Raw genomic sequence first — 14,446 nt, 5'->3', positions numbered from 1 at the left:
AGGAGGAGGAGGAGGAGGAGGAGGGGGAGGAGAAGAGGAAGAAGAAGAAGAAGAAACAACAATAAGGGCATAGGCCTGGAAGCAGAAGCCAGCTTAGCTTATTCAAGGAACAGCAATAAATCGAGTTTGTTTGAGGCAATGCTAAGTTGATAGAAAGTGAGGTCTAAGAGTCTAGAGCCAGATTCAGTAGGGCCTTAAAGGCCAGGAAAAGAACTTGAAACTCCACCAGGAGTGAAAATAGGAAGCCTGCTATCACCTAGGAATATTGTATTCAGCTACATATAACCAGGATCCAAATAACAAAGACTTAAATAGGATAGCATTTTGAACATTACACTGATCTTAAGACACTATTGCCTGTGAGACACTCCAGTATATTATGTGCCACCAAGAAAGAAAAAAAATGCTGCCAAATATAATCATAAACTGTCATTTAAATATTTCAGGGATGTTGAAACATGCAGAGATATACTTCTTAGAGCTGACAAAATATGATGTTTATTTCTCATATAAGAATAGGTCCAGAGGTGATCAGCTTTTTGGTCTTTCCATCATGATTGGTTGCAAAATGGCTATCAGCTATAGCCTTTAAATCCTCATTTCCAGAAAGGAGAAAGAGAAGGGGGAAAATGCCTTTTAGTCTTTTATGGTAATTTAAGGATCACTTTTTAAAGTCTACCCCAAAAAACTCATTGGAAGTTTTTACTGGCATTGCATTGGGTGTGTAGATCAATTTGGAGAGAACTTCTATATATTACAGTCTAAATTATATTTCATTAAAAAAATACAGTTGGACCTCCCTATCCGTGGGTTCTGAGTCGTGGGATTCAACCAACCACAGATCGAAAATATTCAGGAAAAAAAAAAAGGATGGTTGCATCTGTACCAAATAGGTACAGACTTTTTTTCTTGTCACTATTCCCTAAACCAAGAGTCTCCAACCCTGGGGCCGCCTGTCAGGAAGGGGGCCGCACAGCAGGAGGTGAGCAGCCAGCAGGCCAGCATCATGGCCTGAGCTCCGCCTCTTTCAGATCAGCAGCGGCACTAGATTCTCATAGAAGCACAAACCCTATTGTGAACTGCGCATGCAAGGGATCTAAGTTGCACGTGCCTTATGAGAATCTAATGCCTGGTGATCTGAGGTGCCACAGTTTCATCCTGAAATCATCTCCCTGCCCCTAGAGCCTCCCATCCTTTCCCTACTGCTGGTAAAAAATAACTAAAAAAAAAAGTCTGCCAATACTGGATGTGAAAATCAGGCGAGATCACGCCACTGCATTCCAACCTGGGCAACAGAGTAAGACTCTGATAAAAAAAAAAAAAAAAAAAAAAAAAAAGTCTTCCACAAAATGGGTCCCTGGTGGTGCCAAAAAGCTTGGGGATCACTGCCCTAAACAGTAGAGTACAGGAACTATTTACATAGCATCTGCATTGTATCAGGTATGATACAAAAAGTAACCTAGAGATGATTCAAAGTAACCTAGAGATGATTCAAAGTATATGAGGGGCTGTGTATAGGTTATATGCAAATACTACACAATATTTTATATCAGGGACCTGAATCTCTATGGATTTTGGTATCCACAGGGGTCCTGGAACCAATCTCCCACGGATACTGAGGGACAACTGCATGTATAAAACACACGTGTATTTGATAGACAATTTCTTAAAGGCTAAAGGTGAAACTGCTAACAAGTAGTTATCTCAGGGGAATAAAAATGGGTGTGATTGGTGGGGGAGGGAAGAGCTTTAACTTTTCATGTTATGCCTTCTATACCTTGTTATTAAAAAACACAAATATTGTATATATTACTTTTATAATAATAAATATAAACCAGCAACTTTTAAAGTGGAATGTGCATCACCCTGGAATACAGGAGTTTTAAGGGGATCAATTTCTATATCCTCAAATTTCCTGTGTAGTCTTTTAAAATTGACCTGCCAGAGAACACACTTGCAGTGTAGGAATCAAGCTGGTTCTCTTTTTCTATCTCCCCTTTCACAATGGTCTTTTTTGCACTTTACAAAAGAAAAAGCATATCTTTTACCTATCCTGAATCTTAACCTGGGTGCACTGCCCTGTGATGTAAAATCCTTGGGGCACAGGACAAACACTGCTGACGATGGTAAACAAACAACTTGCTCTAACAAATGAATGGGGATCAAATGCTTTTGCAACTCAGATGGTTTCCATTTCTTTGCTTCCAGTAGAATTGAAGAAGAAACCTATGAAGTTATCAGTTGATAAATTATGAGAAATAATTTTGAGGATAAATCAGTGTGTCATTTCCCCCCATATATCTCCAAAGGAATTCAAAGACTTTCATGCATTGCTAAAACAAAATGTCCATTCCTATTCACGTATTCATATAAATGAGGTCTCTGTGTGCTAACATTTAACCAAACAAAAAATAGGAAGACAATTGATGTTGAAGCCTATCTCATTCTAGCAAAAAGCAATGTTTATCCATGGATACACCCATTAATATGTTTTTAAAAGCCCTATCTACAATGAACTTTTGTTTATGTTTAATAATTACCTATCAAAATTTGTAATATGTTCACAATGTTTTGATTCATTTTATTCTACTTGTCATGATAATTCAAGCAAGAGCAAATTTTTAAACAACACTTAGAGCCTTAAAATCAGAGAAACATTTAAAAAGCATTTAAACTGAAAAATATATACACATTTTTGCTGCAGAGAAATACTATAGGATAATAAAAACATTTCAAGTGCAAAAATAGACAATTATTGAGACAAAATTCTGTTGGAAAAACAGAATGGAATTAAGAGCTGAGAAAAGGGAAAACGTACAACTTCCAAGTATCAAAGAAGAGCTCAGTTATAAATTTTTAAAACAGATGATGGTGGCTCTCAAATCACTAAGGTATTTAGGTTTCACTGGATTCATGTGAAATAGTGACATAACAGTTTTATTTTTGAATATTAACATTTGTCACAAATTACATTATTTGTAGCCAATTGACATTTATGATGCAAAATGTCAGATATCAACCCAAAAATGTGTGAAGGAGCACACGTTTTTCTTAATATTTTTAGAGAGCATTTTATATAAACCAATAGTTTTATATAAACATACAAAAAATATATGAGGAATTGTCATTTACTCTTTTGCCACCTTGTGGTCAGAGTTGGATTTATCACCCAGGTGCATCTACTGCGAAGGAGAGCTGTCTCTCCTAAGGATTGCCCCTACTGCCTGCATTCTGTCAGATCTTTGTGAGGCAGAGATGATAACATTTGCCAGGATCTGGGTCCAGATCCACATAAGGACAAAGCATCTAAAGATTCTGGTGACACCCTCCACACGTGATTCAAAACAAAAGCATCATGTAATCAGGAAATGAATGTAAGGAAGTACAACAAAGTTCTGATTTTTCCCATGAGGACTACTTAAAAAAAAATCAAATGTCAAACTGTTTCTGGTATTTTTTCTTTTTTGATTTTTTGTTTTTGGTGCCTCTTCTCTGCTACTCACACAGACTTTCCTTAGTGTGTCTTTTGGGGAAGCCATCCCTGATTTCAGTAGCCCTGGGGTAGGTTGGAGTGCTGTGTCCACAGCTCTTAGTACCTCTGGCCCTCCGTCAGTGCAGAATAAACATTTGTTGAGTGAATGGTGACACAGCCCTCCATTTTCAGAACACACTGGCCTGGGCAGAGTCCAGGTGGACCTATGGGCTTCTGCAGGAAGTCGATCACTGAGTCAACAAGTTACCATGGCTAATCTTCAATGGTAGACAGTCCCAGGTACACAGAAATCTTTAGGTCTTTTTGTTGTCAGTCTGGAGGTGGGATGAGAGTATCCTCCATCCCCTCATCCATGACCTCGGTTGTTTTTAGCAGCAGCAGCAGCAGCAGCAGAATTCCTTCAGTGAGTGTGCTAGTTGCAGTTCCTCTGGTTGCAGGCCACAAAGGGCAGGCACTTATTGAAAGAATGCTGGGGTGCTTCAAGGAATTGAAGCAAGAGCTGACTCAGGAAGGGTAGGGCCCAGGGTGATCCTCAGTTGTATGGGAACCAGGCATCCCCCTTTCAAGGGCTCCTGATTCCTGAGGACCAACTCCTGCTGCTAATTCTAGGAGGCCTCCCCGTCCCTTCCCTGGAGGAAGGAGCCAGGTGGAGAGCTGATGTCCAGTGCTGAGCAAGGAGAATGTTGCTAGGGTATGTACAGTCAGGCAGCACAGCTGCACAAGCCAGACAGCTACAGTCAGCCACCACCAGCACTCGGCGACTGGACTCTTCCTAGAACACTCTTTCTCCTCCGACCCATGTCCTGATGCCTGCCCTGGGCTGCACTGTCTGAGACCAGCAGCTACAGCCCGACACCCCTGAGCCATGCCCAAGGTCTGAGCCACTTGCTCTGGGCACACTCCTCGTGGGATTTAGGGTGCTGCTGCCCAGTGCCAGCAGCCCCTTGGCACAGGGGTTCCCAGAGGCCCTTCAGCCCCATGTCCGATCCCCTCTCCCTGCTGGTAGCTCCACAGGCTTCTTGCCACTTCCAACTGCTGCCCACTCCGGGACGCTGACAGGGCTTAAGGGTCTTGGGACTGTATCCTGTAGTTTAGGTCCCCTCTCAGCTATAGGGGAAGTGCCAGCTGTAGGGATGGCCTTGTCGTGCCTCGTCCCTCCAGCTGGCCTTGGAGAGAAGAGCTGGATTGTGCCCTCGGGCTGCTCAGCGTCTGCTGGGCCAGGAGGCCGGCTGTTATGCCATCAACCCATCCGTGGCCTTGGGAGCCCAGGAGGACGCGAGCAGCAGGCCCAGACCCTGCAGAGCGCTGATAAGATGGGCCAGGGACACGCCTCTCCAGGCCCGGCGGCCTTAGTAGCCCGGCCCCTCCGGAGCTGGGGTCCAGGCCTCCCCAGAACTGCAGCTGGAGCTTCATCCTTTTCGGGAAGGGCAGGACCTGGCGTGGGAGGGGAGACTGGGACGGGGCTAGAGGCAGGCTCTGCCGCCGAAATGATGGCCTGTCACGGCTTCTGCCTGCGCTCCCCAGGACGCCCCTCAGAGGGGGCATTTCACAGCCTCAAAAACATTTCTGGACTTGGCACCCGCTCGGCCCCCAGCCCCGCAGTGGCTAGGAGAAGCCTGCATGGACGAGGGGAAGGACGAGGAGAGGGGAGGAGACGATGAAGGGGGTCAGAGCAGCGATTGGAGCCGAGAGCTGGAAGCGCCTTAAAGAGACTGCGCGGTCCCCGCCCCCCTTCCCGCCAGCCTCAATGAATTAGAGCTGTGTTTCCCAAACTTGCCTGATCATAAGCAGCCTCTGGGGCCCTAGTTAGAGATACAGGTTCCGGAGTACCTCCCTTCGAGATTCTGATTCAGTAGGCCTGCGGGTGGAGCCGAGGAATCTGTAATTTTAACACGCTCCCACGTGATTCTCGTGAACAAGCAAGTTTGGGAAATACTGAATTAAAGGAAACGGGGCCTGGCTGCAGAAGCAGCCTCCACTAGGGGGCTTCGGCGGGAGGATTCCCGGGGGCGTCGCCTGCTTCCGCCGCCGCCTCCTTCAGTGAAAGTCCCTTTTGGGTCCAGCTGCCACAGCCACCGCGCTCCCTCAGGCCGGGCGGGGGACACCCCAGGTCTGCGTGGCCCCCGCGCCGCCACGCCCAGTGGCCGCCCGAGCCCTGCGAGCAGGGGGAGGAGCTGCCGCCAGTGGAGGCGGAGGAGGTAGAGGAGGCGGAGACGGCGGAGACCGCGGAGAAGGCGGAGAGGAAGGTGGAGGCGGAGGCGAAGGTGGAGGGGAAGGCGGAGGCGGCGGGGAAGGTGGAGGCGGCTGGGAAGGTGGACGCCACCGAGAAGGTGGAGACGGCGGGGAAGGTGGACGCCGCCGGGAAGGTGGAGACGGCGGAGGGTCCGGGCCGCCGGGCTGAGCTCAAGCTGGAGCCCGAACCCGAGCCGGTCCGGGAGGCGGAGCAGGAGCCGAAGCTGGAGCTGGAGGATGAGAACCCAGCGCGGAGCGGCGGTGGCGGCAGCAGCGACGAGGTTCCTCCCCCCACCCTTCCCTCCGATCCACCGCGGCCCCCCGATCCCTCTCCGCGTCGCAGTCGTGCCCCTCGCCGCCGACCCCGGCCCCGGCCCCAGACCCGGCTCCGTACCCCGCCGCAGCCTAGGCCCCGGCCCCCGCCCCGGCCCCGGCCCCGGCGCGGCCCTGGGGGCGGATGCCTGGATGTGGATTTTGCCGTGGGGCCACCAGGCTGTTCCCACGTGAACAGCTTTAAGGTGGGAGAGAACTGGAGGCAGGAACTGCGGGTTATCTACCAGTGCTTCGTGTGGTGTGGAACCCCGGAGACCAGGAAAAGCAAGGCAAAGTCGTGTATCTGCCATGTGTGTGGCACTCATCTGAACAGACTCCACTCTTGCCTTTCTTGTGTCTTCTTTGGCTGCTTCACGGAGAAACACATTCACGAGCACGCCGAGACGAAACAACACAACTTAGCCGTAGACCTGTATTACGGAGGTATATACTGCTTTATGTGTAAGGACTATGTATATGACAAAGACATTGAGCAAATTGCCAAAGAAGAGCAAGGAGAAGCTTTGAAATTACAAGCCTCCACCTCAACAGAGGTTTCTCACCAGCAGTGTTCAGTGCCAGGCCTTGGCGAGAAATTCCCAACCTGGGAAACAACCAAACCAGAATTAGAACTGCTGGGGCACAACCCAAGGAGAAGAAGAATCACGTCCAGCTTTACGATCGGTTTAAGAGGACTCATCAATCTTGGCAACACGTGCTTTATGAACTGCATCGTCCAGGCCCTCACCCACACGCCAATACTGAGAGATTTCTTTCTCTCTGACAGGCACCGATGTGAGATGCCAAGTCCCGAGTTGTGTCTGGTCTGTGAGATGTCGTCGCTGTTTCGGGAGTTGTATTCTGGAAACCCGTCTCCTCATGTGCCCTATAAGTTACTGCACCTGGTGTGGATACATGCCCGCCATTTAGCAGGGTACAGGCAACAGGATGCCCACGAGTTCCTCATTGCAGCGTTAGATGTCCTGCACAGGCACTGCAAAGGTGATGATGTCGGGAAGGCGGCCAACAATCCCAACCACTGTAACTGCATCATAGACCAAATCTTCACAGGTGGCCTGCAGTCTGATGTCACCTGTCAAGCCTGCCATGGCGTCTCCACCACGATAGACCCATGCTGGGACATTAGTTTGGACTTGCCTGGCTCTTGTACCTCCTTCTGGCCCATGAGCCCAGGGAGGGAGAGCAGTGTGAACGGGGAAAGCCACATACCAGGAATCACCACCCTCACGGACTGCTTGCGGAGGTTTACGAGGCCAGAGCACTTAGGAAGCAGTGCCAAAATCAAATGTGGTAGTTGCCAAAGCTACCAGGAATCTACCAAACAGCTCACAATGAATAAATTACCTGTCGTTGCCTGTTTTCATTTCAAACGGTTTGAACATTCAGCCAAACAGAGGCGCAAGATCACTACATACATTTCCTTTCCTCTGGAGCTGGATATGACACCATTTATGGCCTCAAGTAAAGAGAGCAGAATTAATGGACAATTGCAGCTGCCAACCAATAGTGGAAACAATGAAAATAAGTATTCCTTGTTTGCTGTAGTTAATCACCAAGGAACCTTGGAGAGTGGCCACTATACCAGCTTTATCCGGCACCACAAGGACCAGTGGTTCAAGTGTGATGATGCCGTCATCACTAAGGCCAGTATTAAGGATGTACTGGACAGTGAAGGGTATTTACTGTTCTATCACAAACAGGTGCTGGAACATGAGTCAGAAAAAGTGAAAGAAATGAACACACAAGCCTACTGAAGTGACACACAAACCTACCTGCAATGGAAGATGACGACACCAATACTACAACTGGCATCGAGATCTAAAGGACCTACTTGACCATGGCCCATGGGCCTGACAGAGTAAGAATTGAACAGTACCCAGTGTCCAAAAGGTCCTGATTGGAAGAGAAATAGAAGGGGAGGGAGAAGAGGCTCTAGTCTAAACAGTTGATGAAAGGGAAATTAAATGGTAGAAACACTCTGGGTAAGGAAGGCAGGAGCAGGAAAATGCTGACACTGGTATATATCCTATATTCCTCCAAAAGATTGTGTGGGAAAGTGTGGGGGGGAGGGGGGTGGTGGGGGGGGTGTGCCCTTGTAACCGTAAAACATCTTTCTCCATGGGTGTTTCAGCTTCAATTGACCAATCACATAACAGTTATATGTTTGGGGGGAAAAAGAAAAGTTTCTAAAAAATGTAGCCCATTACATATGTGGGTATGAAAGCAGAAAAGTGGAGGAGGCAGGGATATCATTGACAAACACCTTTGCCAGTTTCTTTGTATTCGTGATTTTTTGTGCTATTAAATGCAGTATTAAAACAAGAAAAGCCCACCTGGGCTAGTGAAAGGAGAGGAAATAAGGGGGCTTGTATAAGGGGAGCACTCGCTCCAAAAGTAGAGAAGACAAGAAATGCTGTAAGATAAGCAACCAATGCAGACAGGCCTCAGCTAAGAGTATAGTGTGTGTGTTTAAAAAAAAAAAAAAAAAAAAAAAAGCTGTATGATATACTTGAGCAAATCAATGAACCTCTTTGCGATTGTTTCATCATCTGTAAAATGCAGATAATTCCTACCTTAAAGGGTTATTGTTAAAGATTAAATGATATAAAAATGTGTCAAAGTATAAAGTAAAAGGCTTGGAACTTTGTAGGGACTCAGTAAACGTTTGTTGGATCCAAACCTGAAACTTCTTTGGACCAGGCCCCGAATGCATCAGAGGTGGGGGTCAGTCCCGCCTGAGGGTCAGTCCCGCCTGAGACCCCTGGACAGAAGGGACACACATCATGTCACATGCAGTCACACACACATTCTCCACAACTCCCTCCCCAATGCTGTCTATTTAGAGTACCAAGGCAATGAACTCCACTTTTGTCCCTTGTGTGCAGGGCATGACAATAGGTGCCACCTGGGATTGGGGGTGGAAAGAACCATAGCTGTCCCATAAGGTCATTATTCTGTCCTTATGGAGGACAGTCGTGTTGCTTTCATGATTCAGATCCCAGTGATGGGACTCTCATGGCCAGTAGGCTGCCAGGTTTGCACACGAGGGAATTTGGTGGTCTTCGTCTTCTAAAAACATTATGGGTTCAGTTGCTATGTTTACTCACAGGCACAGATCAGAAGAAAGACTGTTTTCCAAAGTTCGCTGGCCCATCAGCCCAGGGATATTGATAGAGTGGCTTGTTGGCCCCTTCCCTGATACTGACAGAGGGCAGAGCAGCCTGCAGAGAGCTGAACTGAAACAGGTAGGATGAACCCAGGGTGGAGTAAGCACTATGATGAGTCCTTCTCTCATCAGTGTCAGGTAGAAAAGTAATTATTACCTAGAGAATCCTGGAGGGAAATTAAACGTGTATCAGATCCATGGGGCTTGGATCCACTGGCTCTGGTGAAAGGCTGGGCTCCCCATTGCTTCCCAAGTCTACTTCATGGTCCACTCATTTGGAAATACATGTTTATTTACATGGCTGTGGGTGCATCACAACTAGCTCATAGGCATTTTTAGGACAAGAGTTGTGTCTCCTCTTGTACCTTGGGATGCATTCTCATTCCCTTGACTCCTGTCACATGGTAAGTAGGTATTCAAAACATTTACTGAATGAATGAATGGTTGGATGAGTTAATGAATCAATACACCTTCCTTTCATAACCAAGATTTCATTAACACCTAGGGCTCATAATTTTCAGGAAAAAATATAAAAAGTTGTTATTTTTGGTGTCTTGTAGGATGGGAGAGAGCAAGAGATGGGTGACTTTGGATGGCACTTGGCAACTTCGTGCAGGGTGTCTGACTACCTTTTGGGAAGGGTCTGGTATCCCTACCTGGAAGGACACAGCCATGTCCTCATTCTTCATCTCTGCCAGGGGAAGAGTCCAGGCAGGCCTGTGCCACCAGATCCTGACTGCTTGCACAGAAAGTGACCTTTAAAATTTTTAAGCATTTTTATTTGGGAATCATTTCAAACTTACAGAAAAGTTATAAAAAATAGTATAAAGAGCATTGGTATGCTATTTACCAGATTTACCCATTGTGAAAATTTACCTCATTTGTATTATCATTTGCACATGTGCACTCTTATAAATGGGGGTGTGTATATTTTTGAACCATATGAAGATAATTACATATATCACGGCCCTTCACACCTAAATACGTCAGTGTACATTTCCTAAGAATAGGCATATTCCCCACATCACTATAGTAGAACTTCAGAAAATTTAACATTGATATGATACGTTAATCTACCGTTTGTATTCCAATTTTGTCTGTTGACCCAGTAATGTCCTTTATAGCATTTTCCCACTCTATTGCAGAATCTGGCCTAGGGTGAAGTATTGCATTTAGTTGTCATATCTCTTTAAGCCTCCTTTAATCTAGAACATTTCCACAACCTTTCTTCATCTTGTATGGCATTCACATTTTTAATAGCACATTCCTTGTTTTGGGTTTGTCTGACACAGGAAACCCTTTTAAATACCCTGCACCCAACGATAGTTCTAAGAGGAACTCACTGAGAGCTATGAATGGCACGAGATTGCTGAACCTGACCTCTCTGTCTCCGCTGGTGGAAGGCACAGACCTCCAGGGGGAGCAGCTGTGCCGGGCACTTCATAATTGAACCTCACACCTCTATCTGGAAAACAGCATTGTCCCTTAGCAACAGGGCAGCCATTCAAGGCCAGCCCTATGCCCCTACCAGTCACTAACCCCTGAATTGAGTAATGGAATGTAACAGCAGCCAGTGCCTGCCTTCAGATCATACCATCGTGGAACCCAAGGCATCATGTATTCAGCAGGTATGTGTTAACCTTAAACTCAAACTGAGATCCAGGCATGTTTGGGAATGTCTGGCACATGGTCAGGCACCTCTACGATTAGGGCCATTAGGGGTATCAGGAAGTAGCACCCTTGGCACCTTCATCAACATTCCAATGGTGAGCACAAAGACAGCAGTGGCAGGGGTGGGGAGGGAAGGGGTAACTAGTTCTTAAACAGCTTCATGGTCAGACTATACAAAGATAGGGGCCCAGAATAAGTAAGAAAGAACATGGGAGATGGTGAAAATGGATTGGTTTGTAACCTACTGGGGACTTGCAGACACAATTGGGTTATTTTTCATGTGGGCTGGAGTTCCTAGATGAGCAGATGGGGCAGGAACCGGTGAAATGTAAGCTAATTTTTTTCTTTTTTTTTTTGAGACAGAGTCTTGCTCTGTCGCCCAGGCTGGAGCGCAATTCAATGGCGTGATCTCGGCTCACTGCAACCTCCACCTCCTGGGTTCAAGCAATTCTCCTGCCTCAGCCTACCAAGTAGCTGGGATTACAGGCGCCCACCACCATGCCCAGCTAATTTTTGGTATTTTTAGTAGAGACAGAGTTTTGCCATGTTGGCCAGGCTGGTCTCGAACTCCTGACTTCAGGTGATCCACCCACCTTGGCCTCCCAAAGTGCTGGGATTACAGGCTTGAGCCACTGCGCCAAGCTAAGTTAATTCTTTAACAGAGATTTCATTTACATCCACATACTGTTAGGACTGGGAGACTTGGTTTGTATGTAAATTTGTGATCTGGACTCAGAAGGGCACAGGTGAAATATGGGTGCTCACAACCGGGAGCATCAACCACCCATAGAGTTTAGAACCATATACCAAACAGTGAGATACTGCCCTGTCACCCATTACACATTCCTTTCCACAATTTCGTGGCATAATTTGGTTAGAAATCCAGGGCCCTGCCATTTACCATTTCCTGGAGTAGCCAGATGCTAAAACTGACTCTGGCCTACAGGTCACATTGGTAACTGTCTCTCTTATTCACTGTCTACAGGGAATTCTGATCAGGGACGCCATCAACCAAAAGGCCTTTTTCAAATCAAGAAACAGAGTGGCCCCCATGCAACTCTTACTTCCAAAATGCAGTAGACCTGGTGCCAGAAACCTGTGTTTCCTCCAAATGTATGTTTCACACCCAGAAATGAAGGCCCAGATCCTCTGAAAGTATGTAGCCCAGCACTCACCACAGTGTATCATTACACACTTGCTCTGCAGATGACCCAGTGCCATTTTTAAACTCTTGTATTGAAGTATATCAGATATACAGGAAAAGTACACATATCATATATAGCTTGATGAATTTCTACAAAGTAAACATATCCCTGTAAACAGCATCCAGATCAAGAAACAGAACACTCCCCAGAACTCAAAGACACCTATCCTGACTTCTTTCACTGTAGATTAGTGTTGTCTGTCTTTAGACCTTCTCTAAATGCAGTTGTTCAGCATGTACTCTTTTATGTCTGGCTTCTTTTGTTCGATAGTCATTTTATGAACTTCAGACCTCGAGTCTTAAAAATTTATTTATTTTAAAAAATTTTTTTAAAGAAAAAGAGGAGAGAGTGGGCTGGCCTCTGTGAAATGAGATCAGCCTGAAGTCTTTTTGTCAAGAAAAATTAGGAGGAACTTCATTATTTCTGTCTAATGAACTAAGGATAGGAGTCCCTACTCGTCTCTGTGATTTATTTGTTTGTTTATTTATTCATTTGTTCGTTTCTTTTGAGATGGGGTCTCATTCTGTTACCCAGGCTGGAGTGCAATGGTGCAATCATGGCTCACTGCAGCGTCGACCTCCTGAGCTCAAATAATCATCCCACCTCGGCCTCCTGATACTGAATCAATTCAGAGGGACTCAGGCCATTGCAAAGTTGTGTCTTTGCCTTGAGAATGTCTATAATCTCACTCAGGTACAAGAAAGTGTCTTAAGAGTGTCTGTAATATCACTCAGGTAAAAGAAAATGGTGGATGGAAAATAACCTTCCAAAGAAGCTTGGGTTAATTTAAGCACCCAAGAAATGTTAATCTTGGGCAACACTTCAGCCTTGTTCCAGTAGCTCCTGAATACAATATTCTGGTAATTTCTCAAACTTTAATATGCATCAGAGGTCCTCATGTACCAGCAGAGCTCATTAACACACAGATTGCTGGGTCTCACCCCCAGAGTTTCTGGTTCAGTAGATCTGGGATGGGGGCTTGAGAATTTGCATTTCCAACACATCCCCAGGTGATGCCCATACTCCTGGTTCTGGGACCACACTTTGAGAACCGCTGATCTATTCATTATCACACCTTCATGGAGTCCAAGGAGTCTATGAAGCTGGCCCAGGGAGCACCTTGGAGAGCACTTCAGGGAACAAGGAGAGTAAGTTGGTGAGATCAGAACTCTCAACCCTACTTCAACCAGAGAAGCTCTCCTCTTGTTTGGTATTTGGGGGGATTCCAGGTAATACTTGCAGAAAGGGTTCTGCTACTAAAATATTTTAAAGTTGAAACTCACTGTGGTAAGAAATTTTAGACCCCAGGGGAATGATATACTTAAACGACATGGTGGTGTGTCTGGAAAGTAATCCAGCCTGCTACAGAAGCCTGGCCTCATGTATGCTCATAATCTAGATGGTTCTGAGGGGAGACTTAATTTCTTTAGAACTTAAAGAAGTGGATATTTATGAGGATGGAAATGATAAGGAAGAATGCTTAATTATAAAAAGGTGCCAAATTGTGTGTATAAAACATGGTTTCTTCTGGCAACACAGCACACTAAGATGATATGACTAGTGCCTCGTTCCCAATACAAACATAGACTAACACTAGATCAACTAGAACAAAAATTTACATTTCTAGCTGAGCTTTAAAAAAAAGAAAAAGCAAAATCTGTAGGGAAACAAAAGGAAAAACAAAAGGCAGTGTAGTAATTGTAAACAGACACTGCAGTGTCCTGTGTGGTATTGGTTCCAGATATCAGGCCCTAATGGCTAGGGACTTGGAACTGGGAGTCCAATACCCATCCAGGTGCTGACAACACAGCTTCAGGTCCACCACAGGCAGAGAAGCTATAGCTGAAACCTCTGGGTAAAGCCTTTACTAGCTTCTCTTGTCCATTAAAAGGGGGTTAGAGAATAAACAATGAAAGGGCTTATGTTGTCTGTGGAACCACAAGGAGAAATAAAAATCTCAGGCCTATGTTCTATGTGGATGTGGGGTCAAAATTTACTATGTGGTATGGGAACCACACGCTGAAAAGTTAAAATAAAAGTTGAGACAGAACCATTGAAACTTATAGAATCTCAGCAAAAGCAAACGCAATACATATTTGTGATCCAGGGTAATGGAACGCCACAGAAAAAGAAAGGATCTGCTGAAGATGGGCTCAGAAATAAGCAACAGTAGAAATCAAGTCCTTGCATATAAATGATATGCCATGAAGGAGAGTCACCAGTTGCCATAAGGAGAATTAGTACCCCCAAGAAATACTGCTGAGAAGAACTGCTACTCTTTTTTTGAGAGTGAAATGAGGAAATTTTCAGGGGAAAAAAAGAAAACAAAATTAAGAAAATTTAGCA

The 14,446-nt window shown here is 45.7% G+C and overlaps 2 protein-coding genes across 2 annotated transcripts; one reads left to right on the top strand and one right to left on the bottom strand.

The window, feature by feature from the left end:
• Positions 1-4,282: 4,282 nt before the first annotated feature.
• LOC105514978 lies at positions 4,283-5,601 on the bottom strand. The gene has a single exon (XM_011946644.1). The coding sequence runs from the start codon at positions 5,036-5,038 to the stop codon at positions 4,601-4,603; it is 438 nt and encodes a 145-aa protein (XP_011802034.1). The 5' UTR covers positions 5,039-5,601; the 3' UTR covers positions 4,283-4,600.
• USP27X (ubiquitin specific peptidase 27, X-linked) lies at positions 5,114-8,744 on the top strand. The gene is made up of 3 exons (XM_011946740.1): positions 5,114-5,159; positions 5,492-5,691; positions 5,770-8,744. The coding sequence occupies exons 1-3, from the start codon at positions 5,114-5,116 to the stop codon at positions 7,810-7,812; spliced, it is 2,289 nt and encodes a 762-aa protein (XP_011802130.1). The 3' UTR covers positions 7,813-8,744.
• Positions 8,745-14,446: the final 5,702 nt, after the last annotated feature.

The sequence above is a fragment of the Colobus angolensis genome, unplaced genomic scaffold (genome assembly GCF_000951035.1).
Source record: "Colobus angolensis palliatus isolate OR3802 unplaced genomic scaffold, Cang.pa_1.0 Scaffold252, whole genome shotgun sequence".
Taxonomy (NCBI): Eukaryota; Metazoa; Chordata; class Mammalia; order Primates; family Cercopithecidae; genus Colobus; species Colobus angolensis.
Note: the sequence above shows the minus strand (reverse complement) of the source record. Positions and strands in the feature narration are given on the sequence as shown.